Source organism: Colius striatus, chromosome 8 (genome assembly GCF_028858725.1).
Source record: "Colius striatus isolate bColStr4 chromosome 8, bColStr4.1.hap1, whole genome shotgun sequence".
Taxonomy (NCBI): domain Eukaryota; kingdom Metazoa; phylum Chordata; class Aves; order Coliiformes; family Coliidae; genus Colius; species Colius striatus.
In genome coordinates, this window is record NC_084766.1 from 19,584,331 (window position 1) to 19,606,227 (window position 21,897).

The window sequence follows — 21,897 nt, forward strand, 5'->3', positions numbered from 1 at the left end:
ACTTGCACCTTGAAAACATCAGAAGCACTAGATACTCTAAAAATAGACTGGCCTAGGTAATTCTTAAGTCAAATCTACTGTAGACATATACCACTAAGTATGAAGCACCATCTCTCTCTTTAGGAAAACTGGGATTTCCAGTCAATAGGAGCTGCTGAATTGCCACTATTGGGACCAGATCTTTTTGACAACACAGAAGGGGCCCAGGTTGTAAGATCCAGAGGTTTTAATTGAATCCCTGCCACCAGGAGACTGTTCCATCTAAAAGGACAGCTGCTGAATTGCATTCTGAAACCCCGATTCTAGCAAGATGTGGTGGACTCAGGGAGGATAGCATCCAAGTTAACCATATTTTGGTAATAAGAGCTCAGCAAGTGAAAGAATTCCAGAATCTACTCAATTTCAGAAGAGATCAGCCCATAGCATATAGGAAAATCTATTCAAAGATTTCTCAAAGCAACAGGAAGCTTTCCACTGCTATCAAGGAGCTTTAGATCATGAATTCAGCACTCAGTTAATCTGCAGGTCTGGAAAAAAAGCAGCATGAATAGCCATAGGATGTTAATGGATGCACATGCTTGCACCAGGTCAGCAGATTTGGTAATTTCTTAAGCCTCTACTTACCTTCCTGCCAGTAACCACATTTTCCATTTTTATTTTAGTGCTATATTCATGGGAGGCTGACAACTCCTGGCAGGAAGTTTCCTAACCACTGTCCTAATTCACTGTCTTTCATGAGAGACATCATGTCAAATCATGCCTACTTTTTATATTTGGTCCCTGATGAGTCCTCAGTGAAACACATCTTTCACTATCAGTTTTAACTCTCCGAAAGAAACATGCAAGAAGGATTCTAAAGTCCTATTTCCTGATGTGTAACAAATTGGCAGGGAAAGAAGACAGAATCCCTTCCTTACACCCCAGGCTACACAACTGTATTACAGAGCTGTAGGGCCATGAAGAGCCTTGAAGGAAATTCCCTCCTTATCATAGCAGAACATGCCCTGGAGCATGGGAGTGACTTATCTTTATCACCATAAATATTGGCTTTCTTGCAGAGTAAAGGTTTTACTAGATCTTGTGTCTAATCTGTTTGAATTTTCACTGAGATGGGTGTCTCTGAACTCATGTTCTAGAACAGGGAACCTCTTCTCGCTTTTGCACAGGTTGCTTTGTAATCTCATCACATAATCACTGCTGTCATGATAAGGTACAGTAGAACTGCTTGGTATGTGGGACTCAGTATTGTCCAAAGGTTTTCAGGGCACTTACATAGGCTGGATAGCCAAGAAAGAACAATCTTTTCAGCAAGTCCCTCAGATAACTTCCAAATCCAGATCATAGCTGAAAAACTGAAGTCTTTACAGCCTGTTAATCTCTCAGCCTCTCTGCTGATCCTGCTTATGGGGGAAGTAACTCTCAATATTGCATATCATAGTAAATACACACAAAAATGATCCAGGTTAACAGGACCTACAAGCTACAGTGCAGGTGCCTCAGCTGTGAAAAGCTGAGCAAGAACATGCATCCTGTCTAACCTCTCTCATGCTATTCTGCTAGTGATCATTTCTCCCTCTTCCTCTGACTTGACTGTTTGATCCTGGGACACAGGCCAATACAAACCAAGGTCCTTCAGCGTTAGCTACAGCGAGCTAGGGTCAGACCCCAAGCTGTGCACCTTAAAGTCAAAAAACTCCGTACTCTGCCATCAATCTCTGACCCAAGCTTCTCCCACGAAACTCGTCTGTATCCTTAAAACAATACATTCACTCTTCCAGGTGCAAGCCATATAGGTTTAGGGAGGTCAGGATGTGATAGATGTCAGGACAGTAACCTTGTTTTCTCAGATCTCTACTTGTTGAATCACAGCCATATTTTCTAAAGAGCCTGTCTAGAGAAGGCTCTGGGAAAGAGGCAAATGCCTCTTTCCCCCCAGGTATTAATCACTGAGATAACATTTTTCCAGAAACTCATGTTCTGATGTTCTAGACTTAATTCAGAGTGTGGACAAAGGCAGTGTCAGCTACACATCTATGCAAACACACACAGAACAACTGCATGCATAATCTTCACTTGCAGTGTGATGCTTCATCTCCTTTTCCCTAGCCAGGGCTGGCCTGTGGCCAGCAACATGCCCTAATACATTTCAGGCAACATCAGTCCTTGCCTTCCTGGTCAACTCACATCACAACAGTGATAGTTTTCTGTAGGTACAATCAACTAGCCAGTGACTCCTGGGTAACAAGTTGGCTGCAGCCAGAGACCACTGATACAGAGGTACAGGAACATGATGCTAAAGTAACAGTCAGAAGGGTGACCTGCACTGAGATTTGGAAAGAGTAGGAGATGGACCTTTCACAAGCAACAATATTAACATTACTCTAGTTGTCTGCAGCAGAACCAGATGCTGGGGGCTCTGTCTTTACCCTTTTTTAGGCATGGAGGTTGCTAACACCTTTTTCTCCTGGATAGAAACAGTGATCTTCGGAGGAAACAAAAGCCCTGTAATATTCTTCTACTGCAATATTGCTCACCTTATTTCACATCATTTCAAATGGGCAACAAGAAAAAACAGCTATGAAACCAAGAGTGACGTGACTGAGGATGAAGCTCATCTACCTGTCATATGATGAATGAAAGGAGCTGACACAAGTGTGGTTTCTTCTTGTGTGATAGTGTGTGCAGATGAGATCACACAGCCCCCACAGGTCATTTTTTGCTGAGGGGAAGAAAAGATCCTGAAGCCATTGCCAAGGTGAAAACCTTCTTCCAGCCCAAGTCTCTTGGCTGCCTCTCACCTTGGTTTGGCAGCCCCACTCCAGCTCAATTCCAATTGTAGATCTAAATTGTAGATGTTTTCTATTTCTCTTAAACCTGAATCCTGATTTTCCATGGAAGGAAGCACTAGGAAAGGTCACCAAGCATTTTACAGACAAAAATGTTTCACTCAAGTCAAGTCTGTTGGTAACTGCAGCAGCAGCCCCAATTACACTGCAGCTAGATGCTTTTTCTTTCCCTCTATTGAAGCCCTAATTTATTTTTTTTTGTTGCTGAGCCATAGACAAGGACCCCCCAGGTGCTGCTCAGAAGAAAGACAGCTCCCAGTCCGAGTCTTTTGACGTTAGAATTGGGGTTTAGAGAGAGAAAGCACAGTACAATTAGAGTGGGGCTGGAAAGTTGGCCTTGGAGAAATTGTTCATTTTTGCAGTGGCTGCAGAGCTTGTCAATGGCTTAGAAAAGGAAATGAGTGTCAGGGTTCAGTGAAGGAGCAAGCTAAGATCTATCATTAGAATGGGTTCTGGAAAGGGTCTGTGAAAGGCAAATTGGAACTACTGACAGCTTTGGACTTGTGGAAATCTTTTACCTGGGCATCTGCTGGGGGGCCTTGATGAAGTCTACCCTCAAGGAAATTACTGCTAGGGCAAGAGACATGGCAGATGTACCTACTTCGGTCTTCCAGGGCTAAACAGGCATACTGAGGAAGCAGTGTCCTGCTAATTCTGTAAAGCTCATCTCACTTCAAATAGTCTCTGAAAGGATTGTAAAACTGATGTAGTAGAATGTCACTGAGACTACTAGGATGACAACATCACTGGGATGGACAGAGACTGCCCTGCCTTGCGAGGAAAAGCTCATGTGGAGCCAGTCACACAGCTTCATCTGCCAGCTCCTCAAGGCACAGAGCTGTTTTTAATCACTGAGGCCTGCAATTCAGACTGAACTTGGCAGCACTTCACTCCATTTGATGATCCTGCTGGAAGACATTAGTCTTTCCTTTCATTCAGAAGACAGGGAGCCAGTGCCATCCAGTCACACCAGACAGAGTTAGGCTGGAAATAAACCCAAAAGCTACTAGCAACCCAAGGGTTAACTTTCCTCGTCATGCCCTTATCTACAGCTAGGCCCTTTTGTTTGGTTTCAAAGCAGAAAAAAAACCCTAGCATGCCTGGGACCACAGCCTTAATCTCAGAAAGATTTGAGAGATACTAAAAAAGAGCTACAGATTTTTTTTTCCCCTACGCCAACAAACTGTCTCTGTTCTTTAAAGATTTAGATGGCTCTTTGTGGAAAAAGTGATCCAGGAATGATGTACTGACTAAGACACAGACAGGCTCTCTGTCCTGGCCTGAATAGCTCACCCACCAGCTTCAGGCATACAAAGCCTATACATTCAGCTATGCTGTCCAGACACGCACTGGGCAGGAAAATATATGCTTCTTGCTTCATTTTCCTTCCTTGGAGCTCTGATTTCAACAAAAATAAACTAAGAACCTCAGAGATAATAAAGTCAGTTCTTGGGCAGATTTTTCTTTATCGGGAGGACTGAGGGCTCTGTATGTGCTTAAAGGGGGAAAAGTCCAGCCATACCTACATCAGCTGTATGTGCAGCTTAGTACACACGGTAAAAGATGTGCAGGAAGATAATGAGGCACACACCTGGCTGCTGCTGTGCAGTAGTACACACACCCGCGCACACATGTGGTGCCTCACAGACAGGCAGGTTATGGATGTAAAGATTGTGTACGTGCTCACCTGCACAGCTAAGCATCTGCTTTTACCTTCCCACATTTATGCTTAGGCTCCCATTTATCTGTCTTTCTCACACATGAAAGCACTGAGAAAAAAAATCATAGGGAGATCATTCAGAAATGTATATGCTTCCAGAGCACAAAACACATACACACCTCTTGTTTACCCTCCCCTGGCCCACCCAAGCACACACTATGTGAATTATTGCCACAGCAATTGAAAAAGGAGTTCCACGTTAGGAGCTGCACGTGCCTAAAAAAAGATAGTTCCTAAAAACTAAACTATCTAGCCAGACAAAGCACACAAGAATGGGGGAAAGGAAGCAACAGATAATTAGGAATCGAGAAAAACTGAAGTAACTTGCCCAAGGTCACACAAATGGATCTGTGGTAGAATTTGCTGTCTTCTAACTCCATTCTCCACAAACAGCAGCCTCTATATACTAGGAATCAATTCCTCTCATCCACATATATCCATTTAAATATTCTCTGTAAAGGTAAACTGAAACACATCTCCTCAGAACTATCTTCAGAGGCTAGCATGGCATCCAGTAGTATTTTTGGCCATACACTGGGTCCTTCCTACTCTTTCCCCTTTGTAAAGCCATCTCCTTTTTCAGATTCTTAGCTTGTATCTGAGGCTAAGCTCAAACATCTGCTATTTTCCTCTAGGAAAACCATAACAAAGCTAAACTCTGGAAAATCATTTCATACCTCTCGTTCTTGAGCAGCACTCCGCTACATGACAGGCGCTGAGCTTCAAGCAGAAACCAGGCAGTGTCAGACAGCAGGAGCGGCAGAGAAAGAAAGTCCTGACTTCAGGCATCAGACACATTCTGAGACCCAGCACTGGCAGCTTTCCACTCACCCAGCACTACAGAGCGGAGAGCAGCCGATCTGCCCTGGGAGATAATCTCAGCAGCACATCTGGTCTTAGCTCCGCAACTCGGCAATAATTATGACTTGTGCTGAAAGCATTTGAAATATCCAATGAGATGCAGAGTTCCCTGGCTTCCTCCTCACAGGGAAGGAGAGAGGAGAGAGACAGGCAGGTAGGGTCTTGCCCACCCTCGAAACTGCCGCCAATGTAAACAGCAGCGAAGTATGGGTCACAAGTTTTAACAAAGGCATCCCCTATCGGCTCTGTAATATATTCATGCTCTAATTGCTTGTCAGATCTATTCTAGATAGCTGAAAAAGCTGAGCAACAGTTGCCGTCTGCATGCCACACTGGATCCCTTCCTGATACAGGCAGTTAGTTGTGCTGCAGGCGAGCTGGTGCCCTGGTCTGGCCTCTGATTTGCTTGCAAAGCACTAGGAACAGAAACCTCATTTTGGAGGGGAACACCTCCCTACTTTAGCCTTAGCATGCTCTGAGAGTATCTGCACAGCTCTGGGACACATTGGAAAGTTTTACATAGCTTACGAAAAGCTACAATCTTTGACTTGTGCAGCCTTTTTTTGTTTGTGCATCCAGCCTCTCCTTTTAGCCCTTTACAGAGACATTGCCTGCTGATGAATGGCTCAGATGAATAACTAGTGGGGAAAGGAAGTACGAGCTCCTTACACATGAACCAATTCCCAGGACTTACTTTACTCCCTTGGCTCCTGCTCTCAGGGTAAGAAGCCTGTAGTTAAGAAAAATGCTTATTACAGGAGGCCCTATACAGTTATACAAAGGTCAGTCCTCCATTCCAATTACAAAATGCCCTCATGCCTGGAGATCTGCAGCAGTCACCACCAAAAACCTTTGCATCAAGCTTCTGGAGAATTTTATCAAGTTTGGCTAACTCCATTTCCCTCTGCAGGAAAAAATAAATGTTATTCTTGTCTGCAGCTGCTCATCTGCTCCTGTTATGAAAATATCACGTCTACAGTCACTGTGTAGACCACAGTTGTCTGAACATAGTGGTCACCATTTTCTTAGCTATCTTGTGGCTCACACACATGTCAAAGATACTGAACCCATATTCAAGCTATGAGATTCCATTCACGGAGACAGTGTTGTCCCACAACTCAGGAAACTTGAGATCAAACTCTGTCTCTACATTTTCTGTTTTGATCAAAAGCTCCTGAAGAATCGACTGTTCCTCACTACAGCTGAAGGCAGTACTAGGATCAACAGCTCCTGCTCTTGAGTGGCAAGGTAGTAAGGTATTCCTTAGCTTTTGAAGGTATACCTTGACCAGCAAAGTATTGCACAACTCGAACTGAAGCTTAAACAACACACTGAACAATATTTATACCCACTAAAGAGCATTGGAAAGGGATGAAGATCTTTAAACAAAAGGCATAAATGAGATCCTGGGTATTCTTCACCCTTTTACTATCCTCTCTTCCCTTGTGGTGAACATAGCAGGCTGCTCACAGTGCTAAATGCTGAACAGGACCGATCCTCTTATGAATGGCTGAGACATCATCAAGATTTTTGGCACTATTCCCTGGAACAGTGCTTCAAAATGTGTCATGTCTTCTAATAACATTATGGAGCTTAGGACTTGATATTTGGGATGAGTCTGCAAATACAGACTTTTATTCTTCCATTCATGTCTCAATTTCTGTTTTTCGTCTCTCAAAACACAAGATCAAGGCAGTATCCAATGAAATATAAAGTCATGTTGTTTAACATAGATATTATTATACCCAAAGTATGATTAATCTGTGAAACTCACAGCCTCTCTGTGGCCAAGTATGTAGCATGACTCAAGGCATGATGAGACTGCAGTATAACTTATAGTAGCACGGGTTGTAGGAGAGATGACAAAAACAATGTAAACTATTCTCCAAAGAAAGAGCAAACATGGTTCTCTGGTGAGAGAAAAAAAGCAAAAATCACACAAGCATCACAACTAAAGCATAAAATGGCAGCTGCTTTGGTATTTTTCCCTGCACATTGTGAAATTCTGCAGCTGTATGTGTCGTGTGAGAAGAATGCAATATTGCACTGCACATCTACTCACTCCACAGTTACAGCCTATCTTCTTATAAGGAAATAATTCTCAATCCCTTTCAAAGCATTTTCTTTAAAATTGTGATTTAGAAAGAATATGATGAGACTGGAATAAAAATCACTACATATCTAATTTGTCTTCTGTGTTTGAATTTCCAGGTCACACTTGGATCCTGCTTTCTCTGTTAACCACATTTCTCACAAATGAAATCCAAGATTCACACATAATCACCGGATTGCAGGAGCTGCAGATGCCAAAAGTATACTTCATATTTCAAGAACAGGAATAAAATCCAGAGAGCTGGCCACATTGCACATAAACTACCATCGTAATTTTCACCTGGAGATCTCCTATACTCATGTGCCAAAGAAAGAAGGAGCAATGGAGACTGAAATCCTCCTTTCCCCATTGGTGTGAATTTGTTTAGCTGTAGAGAAATTTACCACTGAATAGCTCTTATTTTCCTACAGAACAACTTATGTTCCTAAAACTGTTTAGTGAGTAAATCTCACATGAAGCTACTGCTGGGAAGCTGGAGGCATTTTCTTTCCTGGTGGCACTGTATAAAGAGAATCTTAGTAATGCTCTCATGAGCTAGCACCATAGCAGTTATTCTGCTGCAGGTACCAGAAGAGGGAGAAAGCATCCTGCTTGCACATGTCACTACAAGCTTTGAGACTGACTGGGAAGTTCACTACAGCTCACAGAATCTTTGAGAATCCAGGTATGTCTCAGGCTTGGCATCTAAATCACGCCAAATGCAGTCTTGAATCTGGTTGAAACAGACAGGAATGGTTAACCCATGTGAACTCAGAAAATATTCCTCCTCATCTCTGATTGTGAGCATGTTGGCATGCACAGCTCTAGTGAGTATCCATAGGGTGTCGGTATTTTTAGACACTGGCTTACACGGAGTATTAGCTAATATACAGGTATACTCAACTGGATTTGCCTGAGAGAGCTCAGATGTAGGAAACTGCTCTGTCTATTTGTACAGTAAGGGCCTGGTATTAAAGTTAGAATCAGAGTTGAAGTTCCTTAATTTTCAAGTAAATTAAATGACTACAGACTCATTTTTTAACTCAAGCAAACATGGGCACTTGAACACCTCCCTGTATCTGTTGAAAACTGGCAGTGAAACAGCTACAGGTGATCAGTCACAGGGCTGAACCCAGAAAAAAAGACTTCAACAGTATGTCCCCAGTACAGAAAATTTCCCTCCCAGTTTCCTCCCTCTCCAAACACTTTGGGCAGAGGCTTCTCTGAAGAAAATGAAGTCCCCACACCTGTCCCCTGCTCTGTGCTGGAGCCTCAACCTTTACTGGTAAAATAAAATCTTTTGAGAATAAGCAGGCTTCTGCTTACTGATAAGCCAGTTCATCCTGGGTTAAAAGGTTAGCAAAAAGCGATGTTCGTTCTTCTGGCACAGTAGATTCTGCTTAACCTATGAGGTATCTTCTCATCTCTCTAAAATATTTCAGGAGAGGAACTGACTGAGCAGCACTGTAAATTATGCTGCCATGGACTCTGACCAGACTACGCTCTAAACCAAGATTGTAACTGTTTGCCCACAGAGAAAAGATGATAAACAGACCTAAACATCACTTAACCACAACATTCTGAATCCAGAATGTTTATTGGTCTATTTCTCTACAAATAAAAGCAAGAAGCATTTAGAGAAGAGAACTTCAAGAGTAACAAAAAAATGCCTTTTAGAAAGTAGTGATCTAGAAAAACATGCCCTGGAAAACTTCTTTCTCCCCACAACATAAGAATGTATTTTACAGAATTTTTAATCTACTGAGTCTTGCACATGTCTGTCTACATTTAAGAGATAGCTTCCATAGACTTGACTGAAGTTATGTCTGTAGAAAGCATCTGCCTAGTAGATCTGCTCTTTCAAGTGCTCTGCATGTTGATGCCCCACTGCACAGAAAAGTTTACAGAAGCTCTGAGTGTTAGTAAGTAGAAAATGGTTATGATTTAGTATAATTGTCGCTACCAGTGTCTCATCACTAATGAAGATTGAGATTTCCAGCTGTGGGTTCAAATGCAAGGATCACAAAGTCTGAAACTGGTTGCTGATCCTTGTCTTTGGTACGGAATGAAATGAGTCACTTAGATTTCTGGCCATCCTGGAACCTGGCAGGGCCTATGATCTAGATTCACAAACAAAATTTAGAAGACCAGTTACTTTTACACATTCACAAAAATGAATGCCCTCAAGCCTTCCCATATTCCAAGCCTGAGGCTGTAACCTACTAAGCACAATCTAGTACCAAGAAGCAGAGTAGATCAACATTGAACACATGGGTGCTTATCCAATTCAAAGTTCATCGTAAATACCTCTGTCAATCTGTAACCTGCAATTGTAAAACTATCAGGTAAATTGTACATAGTTTCAATTTGTCACTTCCTCAAACACTGTCAGTGATGAAAACCTGCTAACGAAGTCCCACACTTTTACTTTACTTTACTTTACTTTACTTTACTCCACTATCCAACTAAAATACTTTGTCATTATAAAGCATAACTTACATCTTGATCACCCAAGCATAAGGTCATGATCTAAGTTCTAGCAACAGCTGAACTGGGCTGGCTGTGCTTGGCGGGCGGTCGGGGGATGGTGGGGTGGTATTTAGCTCAATTTTGTAAAATGGATAGAACATTTCAGCAAATCTGCCAGCCTTTCAGGTACACTTCTAGAAGAGGTTAAGTGGTGAACATTCCCTTCCCTTACCTGCAACTCAGAAGGTAGTAAGGGGAAATTGCAAGACCAATTATGTGATGAAGGAAGAGAAAAAAGGAGCAATTGTGGGGGTAGAAGGGTAACTTTTAGAAAGTAAATAGGAAAAGAGATAGGGTGAATTTCTTCTCAGATCCTAAAAGGTTAAAATTGCAACTTGCAAAGAGCAGGCTACCATTCCCCTTCAGTAATCACATATCCTCCTAACATTCATCAAAGGACTAATACAGAGAAATTAAAATACTTGCCTGCAAGCTGAGAAACACCACAGGTACATGTTTGTCCCATTAATCATACACTGCCAGGATGTTCAGTGAGAGCAATCAGTGTTTTAAAGACTGTCAGCTTTCAAACACCACGCATGCATCTAATGATTACAGGAACAGTCTCTCTGAGAAACCACCAGTCTAAAGGGTGGTACTGATCAGGTTATGTGCCACAGGCAGTAGCCACCAACAGTGTAACAAATGCACAGACACTATGACCCCTCCGTGGTCCTTTTTTAGCTGAAGTGGAAATCCATGTAAATGAAACAAACACAGGTCTCACCATATTTTATCTAAAGCTGGATTGCTCTTAGTAATACAAGATATATGAAGCTTATGACTCCCTCCAGAACTTTTTCTTTGATAGCTGAGATGGACTTAATCTTCTATGAATCCATTTAATTCTATTTTGAATCCATTTTTATTCCCACATCTTGTGACAATGAGTTTCAGAATTTAATTGTGCACTATACAGAACACCCTTTTTCCTTGGTTAAGACTTCATGACTGTGTACTGTTCAAATCTTCCTTACATCTGTAATTTTATCCATCAGACCTTCCTGCAACCTTCTCTTTGAGCTTAAGTTCGACAGATTTTAAATCTTAATTGCTTATACAACCTCTGGAGAAGTTGCATTAAAAGTTCTGCCTTGAGCTTGAAAAATCTTTCCTAGCACAAGTTTGATCCAAATGGAAACATTCTCATGTGACATTTCATGTTACCAAATCAGCATTTCCCAGATAAAAGAAATTTCATCAAGCAAATCCCATGAAAAGCTTTACTCTACTCACCTGCAAATGTGATAGAAGTAATTTTTATTGTAGTTTTTCTCCATTTGGCTGGGCAGAGGTGCTGAGAAGGACTCTTGCTCAGCTGCCTTTCATTCCCTAGCTCTGGATGCGTGCTCTTTGGTGCCCATGACTGTTCACAATAACAAAGTACTACATACTCAGTCAGCTGATGCCAAACTGCATTATCCTTCAGAAGCCACTGGAATTAAGCTGGTTAATGACAGTTGGAGATGTGGCATTGCAGTGCAGAACTTGTGCTGCTGCCTGTGGTTTTTGAAACCAGTTGCAGTGGACTTGCCTCTCTGACAAGTCCTGACATAGTACTACAAGAATAAGCATTTCTGCTCTGCAATGACCCAGGCTACTACATGGTCTCCATTCTGAGCCCAGATATACTTGGGCACTGGTACCAAATGTCACTTAAAGCCTTTAGCCAGCAGATTTAAAGGTGAAAGATATGCAAAGAATGAAGTAAACACATGTGAAAATTATGAATCTTACATGGAAGTGGAGCAGCCATCTGACTGGCAAAGGTAGAATCTTCAGAAGTAGGTAAGGAACACCTTTTGCTTGACATGCTTTAGTTTTGCTTTTAGTCTTAGACTCTTCCTTCAAGTATTTATACACACTGGTAAGATCCACTCAGAATCTTCTCTTCTCCAGTCTAAACAATCCCAGCTTTCTCAGCTTCTATTAGTATTCCACCTGCCATAACCTTTGATCATCTCCCCCTTTACTCTACCCTGGTGAGGCTTCATTTGGAATACTGTGTCCAGTTCTGGGCTCCTCAGCTCAAGAGGGACAGAGAACTTCTGGAGAGAGTCCAGTGCAGGCCCACCAAGATTATCAGGGGACTAGAGCATCTTCCTTATGAAGAAAGGCTGCAGGACCCGGGGCAGTTTAGTCTGGAGAGGAGAAGACTAAGAGGGGACCTCGTTAATATTTATAAGTATAGAAATTATGAATGTCAGGAGGTTGGGGCATCCTTTTTTTCTACTGTATCTAGCAACAGGACAAGGGGTAATGGGATGAAGCTGGAACACAAAAAGTTCCATTTGAACATAAGAAAAAACTATTTCACTGTTCAGGTGAGGGAGCCCTGGCACAGGCTGCCCAGGGAGGTTGTGGAGTCTCCTTCCTTGGACGTCTTCAAAACCTGCCTGGACGTTTTCCTGTGCCACCTGATCTAGGTGAGCCTGATTCTGCAGGGCAGTTGGATTGGATGATCTCTAAAGGTCCCTTCCAACCCCTACTATTGTATGATTCTATGATCTTAGTGGCTTTTCACTGGACTCCAATAGGCTCATGTTCTTCTTGTCCTGAGGACCCCAGAACTAGACAAAGCACTCCAGATGTGGTCTTACTAGTGCTGAGGGGAAGGCTCACCTCCCTCAACCTGCTGTCAATGCTCTTCCTAATGCAGCACAGGAGTCTGTTGGCACTCTTTGCCCCAAAGGTGCATTCCTGGCTCATGTTCAACTTGTCCAACAGCATCCCAGGTACTTCTCTGCAAAGTTGCCTTCCAGCCAGTCAACTCCCAGTGTGTACTATAGCCAGGTGCAGGACTTTGTATTACTCTGTTGAACTTCCTGGGTTCCTGTCCACTCCTGCCTGTTGAGGCCCCTTTGAACAATGGCATAACCATCTGATGCACCAACTATTCCTCTCAATATAATCTGCAAGCATGAGGAGGGTGTACTCTGTCTCATTTTCTAGGTCATTACTGAAGCTGTTAAACAGTACTGGCCCCAGTATCAACCCCTGGGGTATACTTGTAATGACTGGCCTTCAGATGGACTTTGGACTGCTGATGACAATCCTTTGAGAGCAGCAGCTCAGCCAGTTTTTAATACACCTCACTGTCTACTCATCTAGTCTGTACTTTACAAATTTGTAAATGAGGATATTACAAGAGACAATGCTGAAAGTCTTATTAAAGTCAAGACAAACACTAATCGTTACTGTTCCCTCATCCACCATTTCATCACAGAAGGGTATCAGGTTGGTCAAGCATTATTTCCCTTTCATATATCTATGCTGAATAATCCCAGACACCTTTTTGATGTTAATATGTTTGAAAAAAAAATCTGCATTTGTTTGCTCCATCACTTTCCAGCAAGAGAGGTGAGGCTGACCAGTCTTTACTTCCCTAGCTTCTCCTTCTTGAAGACTTGAGTTTTCAGGGACCTCCTACAATAACCATATGTCTTTTCAAGGATTATCAAGGCAATGTCAAGTACTAGCCAGCTCCCTCAGCACTTGTGGATGCATCCCAGGGACTTGGATGTATTAATTTTTGTTAAATGTTCCCTAATCTGACCATCTTCTACTGAGGAGAAGTATTCCTTGCTGCAGGCTTTCCCACTGGCTTCAGGGGCTAGGGAATGATGAAGATAAATCTTATCAGGAAAGTTTGAGGTGAAGGTGGCACTGAGTTCTTTGGCCTTTTTTATGCCCTTTTGTTATCAGATCTCCTGTCTCTTTCAGTAGTGTGCCCATATTTTCCTTGGTCTTCATATTGTTGTTGGTATGCCTGAAGAAGTCCTTCTAGTTGCCTTTCATAGCCCTCACCAGATTTAAGTCCAGGTGGACTTTAGCTTTCCTAAATCCATCCCAGCATGTTTAGACAGTTTCTCTATAATCCTCTTAGGGCATCTGTCCCTGCTTCCACTTCTTCTATGCTTCCTTTTTAGCTAAGAGTTTTGTCAGGAGCCCCTTGTTTATCCATGCAGGATTCCTACCACCTGCACAAGCGGGTAAACTGTTCTTGATCTTGGAGAAAGTAATCCTTGAAAATCAGTGAGATTTCCTGGACTCTTCTCTCCAGCACCATAACCCTTGGGATTCTTCCAAGTATATCCCTGAGAAGGGACATGTGCTCTCCTGAAGTTCAGGGTTGTGATCCTTCTTTTTTGCCTTGCTGAATGATGCCTTCAGAGTGGCTCTTTTACAGATAGTCATTGTAACCTCAGGCAAGTTACTTGATTGCCCAATACCTCAGATTCCTCCTTTACAAAAAATGAGAACAATAGCTTTTCCTGACCTCAAGGGTACGTCATGATGGTAAAATAACTTGTCCATAAAGCAGTAATAGAAGCCATAGCAATATTTGACAGATAAAATTTGGAAAAAATAACTTAATCATGTATTAGAAACAGATCTTAAATCTTTCTCTATTGTAAGCAGTTTTGTCAGGAAGATCCACTTCCAATTTACTTTAGTTCTACTGTGTGTCTTGGTTTCTATATTCAGAAACGTACCCTCTGCTTGTTATAGCTTTGCCTAGGGTAATGTTAATCAGTATCTCCGAAAAGCTGATTTCTGACTCCACTAGTCCTGAGCAGATATATGAACTCATAACCCCTATCCTCTTTCTCCTCCCTCAGCTGGGCCCATCTCCCATCATGAGACAGCACTGAAGAGCAAACACTGATAAGCTGCCTCAGGCGCCACCTGTCTCTGTGCAGAGATAATGGCACATATGGGGCACAAACACCCAGTGTCACTCCCAATACACCTGTGAAAGCCTGCACAAGGGAAGCCAACCCTGCCACCTAATGAAGGGGCTCCTCTTGGCCCTGCCAGGAATCCTAATTGAAACTGTCATTCTGGGTAAGCCTTCTAGAAAGACTCAGTAGAAAGCTCCTCTCTGTATTCACACTGGGCAGATAACAGGAGCCACCTCCCTCTTCTTAACTACTGTGCTATCCTCACATCTTAAATTCACTGATACAATTCTATGCTCATGATACCCTTACTGGAAAATGTCCATCTTACAGGTGGAGGAATTAAACCTCAGACTCTAAGACTTAACATCAAGTCCTAGTTCCTAAACAGTCTGGCATCCTGGTAGATACATATCTAATGAGGCAGGGCCACCAAGATGATCAGGGGACTGGAACATCTTTCATACAAGGAAAGGCAGCAGGAACTGGGGCTGTTTAGTCTGGAGGAGACTGAGGGGGGATCTTATTAACATTTACAAATATCTAAATGGTAGGTGTCAGGAGAATGGGACATGCCTTTTTTTCTATAGTAGCTAGCAACAGGACAAGGGGTAATGGGATGAAGCTGGAACACAAAAAGTTCCACTTAAACGTAAGGAAAAACTCTTTCACCGTGAGGATGACAGAGCCCTGGCACAGGCTGCCCAGTGGGGTTGTGGAGTCTCCTTCCTTGGTGGTCTTCAAGACCCGCCTGGACATGTTCCTATGTGACCTGATCTAGGTGGACCTGCCTCTGCAGGGGGGTCGGACTAGATGATCTCTAAAGGTCCCTTCCAACCATTCTATGATTCTATGATTCTATGAATACCAATATCTGACCTTTCAAAACAGTCAAGTTTTAGTCTTATGCAGAAGCTACCTGAAGGACATTTATTCATCTAAACCAGGATCCCTAATTAGGCCTACACAGAGCTGTTCTTCCATTACCCATAAAGATACTGAATCAGGTATTAAATTACACCTCAGAGACTTGTCCCCTTGTTTGCAGCTCTCCAGTAATACAAGACATGGTCTCTACAAGACCTTGGTTGCCAGCAAAAACATTCTCTGCACTTTTTTTATGCCAGAAAAAGAAGAAAGAATCCACACATCATGATTTATCTATATGGAGAAGAGGACCAGAATTAATAATAGCAGAGTGGCTTCCTCAGTGGACACTTCTTCAGAGCCCACCAGTTAAAAAGTGACTGTTCTCCCAAATGGAGAAACCAGTCATGGAACTCCTGCAGCACAATTCCTTTGTCACATGATGAAGCTCTCACTGTTTGCCCAAGGGAAGTACATCCCTTCCAATTGCTTCACCTCCCCTCCATCACAAGGAGCTGATGAAAGCTTGGAATGAGGAGGAGGAGAAATTAGGATAAAGTAACAGAGAACTGCTCAGGGCAAGAAAAGATATGTAAACAAAAGAAAACAAACAAAAACAAAAACCAAGATTAATACAGAATGAGTCTGTCCCCATGCAGTGCTGTTCATGTGCTGAGCTGTGAGAGTGAGTTATACCGTTTGGCTTTCAACTCCAGCACTAAAAACCTCAGCTTTTGTACCTCATTCCTGGATATGTTATGTTTCGTATCTGATGCAAGACAAAAAAGAAGAAATGACAACTGAGAGGTGAGCAGATGGAAAGAGATTTCCTTAAAGCAGCTGTATTTCTTCAGACTAGAAGTACAGCCCCACTGTGAACATATAGAATGAGGAATGACCTCCTCTCTCCCCTAGCTACATTTAACACTTTCCATGCATCCACCTTGGGAGGACAATGTCAGGCTCACTCTCATCCAAGCCTATGGACACAAACTCTTTTCATTTAGCACTATGGAACTCCTACAAGCATGCCACACTAAAGAGCAGCTGCAGAATAGCATGACTGTAGGGCACTGAGGGACTCTCAAGATAAACTGTTACTGGTGTCAACTCGGACCAAAATGAGTTTGCCATGGAGGTAAGAAGTGTCACAGGGAACAGTTTTAATCATCCTCTGTCAGAACATGCTTAAAAAAAACTTCTATCAAGCTGCTGTAACAAACTCCATTCTTAAAAATATAACCAAAACATGCAGAGTACTCTTAAATCTCAGTTTACAACATTTTCTACTCTGAACAAGATAAACTAGACTCAACAATTCAGAAGCCTGAAACTCAGGGAAACTTGATAGAAATTATTTTCCCCATAAACAGGACTGCTCTACTTCAAAAGACTTAGGAACTCTGGGATTTTATTTTAAGGCCACATTTGAAGTACATTTCAAAGCACACATTCCATATGGCTTTTAAGCCTGAATATGTCTCCTATTAATAGTTTGGGATCCTCAGCAGCTTTGGGGAGTTTTCTGTTTTATTTTAAGAAGCCTTTGCTGTTCACCTTTAAACACAGTTCATCTGCCCACATCAACACTTAAGAAGACACTCTCAACCTTTTTGATTTATGTTTCTTCAATACATCAGCAAAGATTAAAGTGTGGCTAAGCCTCCCTTTTTATCTTGGCATAATTCCTTTTTACACCATATCAACCTTTTCCAGGGTGGATATTTACATATTAATAATGATGTCTGCTTTTTAATTCCTCCTCCCATCCCTTTAGCTTCATATATTAAAAAGTGTCGATAGATAAGACTTGGCTCTCAAATCAGTGGTGGTAGCAAAGCAGAGTTCAAATTATTCAATTAGAACAGAGACAGCTATGTTTACTGTCCTCCCACATTTGAGCTAAGCTGGGATTTCACTCAGAGAAATTACCCTGCTCTGATTCTGACGGGAGAAAGAGCAGGCTTGATCATTTCCCCAAACTGGCTAAAAAAATTTGGGAACAATGGTTAATTACTGACATTCCTATAAATACTTTGTGGAGTGCAAAGAGACTGAGGATGCAGCTCTATGGTTTCTTTAAGCCAACTGATGGGTGAGTTGCAGATAGAATGAACAAGTAAGTCCTCTTCCACCTCATCATGTATCCCCACTGCCCTCATTACATTGCAACTACTAGTCCTGCAGCTGCATGATTAACAAGGCCAGGGAGCTAATCCACCTACAAAGTAATCCTCTCCCCCTTTTTTCCCTACCAGGTCATTTCCTACTGCACAGCTGTATAACTGTTAGCATTAGCAAATGAAACATGGTGGGAACACATGGTTGCAAGGTGGGAGAAGACCACTTTGAAAGCACTTCAGTCATCTCAGAGAAGCAATGAAACCATAGCATAAGAATCCATTCATGCAGTTTGTACTTCAATGCAGACATAGCCAAGCTAGCTTTAGACTAACTATTAGAGCAGAGAGCTCATGCCAGGCTGACTGCCCAGGATACACTCATGTTCATGGGTAGTTTTTATCCATAGATTGAGGAAAACCATCAATACAAAATTGCAATTCTTCTCAGCTCTGCAAATGACAGTGCTTCTCTTCTGCAAGGCTTAAGCCAGCCCTCACCAACAGCCAAAGCAGTCTTTACACAGACAGTGATGGAACCAGATCAAATCCGTAGTATGTGAAAATAGCAACAAACACCAGCTGGTGTATTCCCTCCTGCTCTGCTCCCACATTGTCATGATTTCATTGTATGTTTTTTAGTATCTCATAAAGCCCCAGTTCCTGGAATCAAATGAAAGAATAAGAGTATCTGCCTTGTTTAAAGGAAAACCAAAATGTTACTCGGTAGCTTTGCAGAGAAGTTTAGAGGTACAGAAAAAGAGCAAGTTAATTGGGACAATACTGCGCCCATACAGAAACAAACAAACAAAACTAAAACCATCCCTACCTTTGTGCCATCCTCATGTTTTTGTTTTTAGAACTGTAATTTTAAAAATCAGTTACTATTTTAATACTTTTTAAAAAATGCTTTCTTTAGAGCTATTCCAAGAGATTGACAAAACATTAACAAAAACAAGCCAAATTATCACTGATACCAGCAGTGCTGACAATATAATGGCCTAACAAAGGAGGTTATTGCTGGAATGTGTACCATTTATCTCCTTTTTCCTCACAATATTTCTTTGACACACATAGCCAAGATGGCAAAATACACACTATAAGATCCACTGCAAACAGCCACTGAAACACCATCTTTGACATTCTGAGACCTCACGTGGAAGGACTACATGGTCCTGCACTGAGATCAGAGTCTAAAAGACCCTTCACTGAGAACTGGACTTCAGAAGGAAAGTAAAACAAGCACATACTAATGTTTGAGCAGAAATCATGGTAGATCAGTTTCTGCTAGCAAAAAGGTCTTGTTCTGCCCACAGCACAACAGCATTGCATGCAACCTCTCAGAATCAGGTACAAGCTGCCTTTTGCACATACATCCTTTCTGCTAAGGGAACGAAGGACCTAGGAAAAAATTACATCATCAATAGAGATCATATCTCACCCAGACAAACCAAATGTTGCTACACAGGCTCATTTAAAAGAAAGAAAAAAAATACGCCCCCCCCCCCCCCCCCCAAGACAGAAGTTATCAACAAACTTTGTGTCTTCTTAGTGACCTTGTAGTATTAGAGACTCCCTCAATTGCATCAAAGCTATTTTTTTTCTTCCTAGATCCAGGAAAACTAGTAACTTAATTTCAGCAAAATTGTATACCTAACCCTTATGTGGCACTTCTTTATCTGTACCTCTCAAAAGAAGTTGATATCACTATCTGCATACGATACCACTGTTTGTATGAACTCCATCAGTAACATACAAGTCACTTGAAAGCACTGCATCCAGTACCAAGCCAGCAGCTGCTGTCACCAACTGTCAATCAATGCTGTCAATCAATGAACCTTCGTTTTATACTAAAACATAAAACCACTTTCTATTTAATCTACTGACTTGAGAATTTGAAGGTCATGGTATAATATCAACACTGAGAGTTTAGATTTTTTTTGTTCATTTTAGCTACAAAAATTGTCAACAACTGTATTATCTTCCAGGTGTTCACTCAGTCTGACCCTGTTGTTCTTCCTTGGGCTATACCCTCATTACAGCTGGTGGAAGCTTTGTCTTCACAACTGGGCTCTACACAAGCCACATGAAGCGTTTTGTTCTCTCTGGCTGTATGGAGTTGAAAGATGGGCACTTGCCCTTGTGGCAGAAAATTGAGATAACTGGACACACTCCTTTATGTCCATAAGGATAAGAAAGGTCCACACAATAGTACATAATTATGTGTTAAAAAAGAAAAAGTCCTAGCAGTAGTGAAACATTTATTACCACCACAAACTGCTGGTGGAGTTATACAATGAGTTATACAGTCTGGATGTGCCCTCCCTTCCCATTCCCATCCATCCGCCAGCAAAAAATATCAACTCAATTCCCTTGCAGCAAAACATTTCAGAGCTTATCTAGGCATCTCAGTGATTTTACAGTGTTACACATACCCTAGTATCACAAGAATATGTTTTACCTTGAGGCAAATGTTTTAATTTATGTGCATGTGAGCTATGTGCAATACCTCCACCAAATGGAGCCCATATAACCCGTCGGATGGCTTTCACCCAATCTTCCATTTCACTCTGGGAATTAGCCATGAGCAGGAAAGCCTCATGATTGACAGGCATCTTTTCCCGGTCTCCTGCACCACCTGAAAGAAAGAATACAAATCTCTTTTAACATCTAGTTCAGAAGAGAGCAATCAATGTTTAAAACCACCAAAAGTCTGAATCAAAATTATTGTTATTTTAACTGAGCAGTTCTACACAGAATTCCTACTCATGTAGTGCAGCACCCACAAAGCACAGGTTGGTAGAAGATCAAAGCAGAACAGAAAAATGTGCATTTCCAACATGGGAACCTGGAGATGTTGTACCTGCTGTCCCAGCAACAAGCAGAGTGAAAGTACAGGTTGTAAGACCCTACAAGAATAAGAAATGAATTCCATGTATCTACGCTGAGCTATGGAGAGATTATTAGCCAAAAAAGGGGCCTAAGGGAATTGTAAGATATTTTAGCGCTTGAAGATGCAGAAGCTGCAAGATCATCCACTTTCCCCAAATCCTAGAGGATTTTTAGTCTCAATATAAAAAGAGATCCATTCTGATTTTGATCCAGTTCAGAAGAAATGTTTCACAGAAAATTAATACTCGAGAATATAAATCTGACTCTCCAACTTGAAATAAGAACTTCAGGAGGTACTAACATTGACATGTGATATCTCAGGAAAGTACTGATCAGAATATCGAACGCACTCAAGCTGTTTCATACACCTGTCACTTGTAGATACTCTAAAACTTACATTTTTAAAACTTTTTCATTCTGTTTCCCCTCATTTTCGGTCAGCACTCACATCCCTCAGTTTAAGTCTTCCCTTCACCCCTCATTTTATGTTCCCGAGCTGGACAGAATCTAAATGATGGCCACATCAACACATAAAAGCTTTATTGGAGAGCCTCTATATGAAAAAGCTGCTGATCCTATCCAACACAGCAGCTGCATCACTAGTAGTCTGGAGCTTCTCTGTCACCATGGAAACAGCCTTTGGCTTTGCTACAGAGATCACATCTTCTCCCTTGTGTCACTGTCATTTCCACACTTACATGGCTTTCAGTGCCTACTGGCAAGCTAAAGCTGCCAGCCTGTGCTGAGCAGCTGAGATTGCCTGTTCATGGAACTCAGAGATAAGAGCAGGATGATGCTATGTGGTGGTTTCTGCAGAACTGATTTAGCACACAGCCTCGTAAATCCTCGCTAATCTGGGGAAACGAGCAAGCTGGAAGCTGCCTGAACGCCAAGGAAGTACTTTTTCTTGCTATTAATTGTTTTTTTGGCCTAGACACCCTCATGGAACATATGCTGATTTGCAAAGCAAAAAGTGTAAAATGAGATGTGTTGGGAAGAATTTTGTAGCTCTTTGAGAAGCAATTCATTGAACTGGGAAACCGAGAGAGTCCTTCAGTAAAGGAGAGAGACAAAAGCCACCTGGGACTAGGCAAGCAGCTTAAGAAACAAAACTCATGATGCTTTTCCCCCACATGTATCCAAATTCTGCTTCCTTCCTGTTAACATATTCTCATTCTGAATTTACTGAATGATTCACATTCCTTAAGACACATGAAGCAAACAGCTCACAAGCTCAGGGCTAGGATGCAGGCATCTGAACAGAATGATGCTTCACCATACTCTACTG

General features: G+C 41.9%; 1 protein-coding gene across 1 annotated transcript in view; it reads right to left on the reverse strand.

The window, feature by feature from the left end:
- The window catches only part of ARHGAP22 (Rho GTPase activating protein 22), a 125,772-nt gene that overhangs the window by 20,120 nt on the left and 83,755 nt on the right, over nucleotides 1–21,897 (reverse strand). Inside the window, exon 3 of the mRNA XM_062001341.1 lies at nucleotides 20,227–20,355. Within this exon, the coding sequence (XP_061857325.1) occupies nucleotides 20,227–20,355 (129 nt within the window). The remainder of the gene's footprint in view (nucleotides 1–20,226; nucleotides 20,356–21,897) is intronic.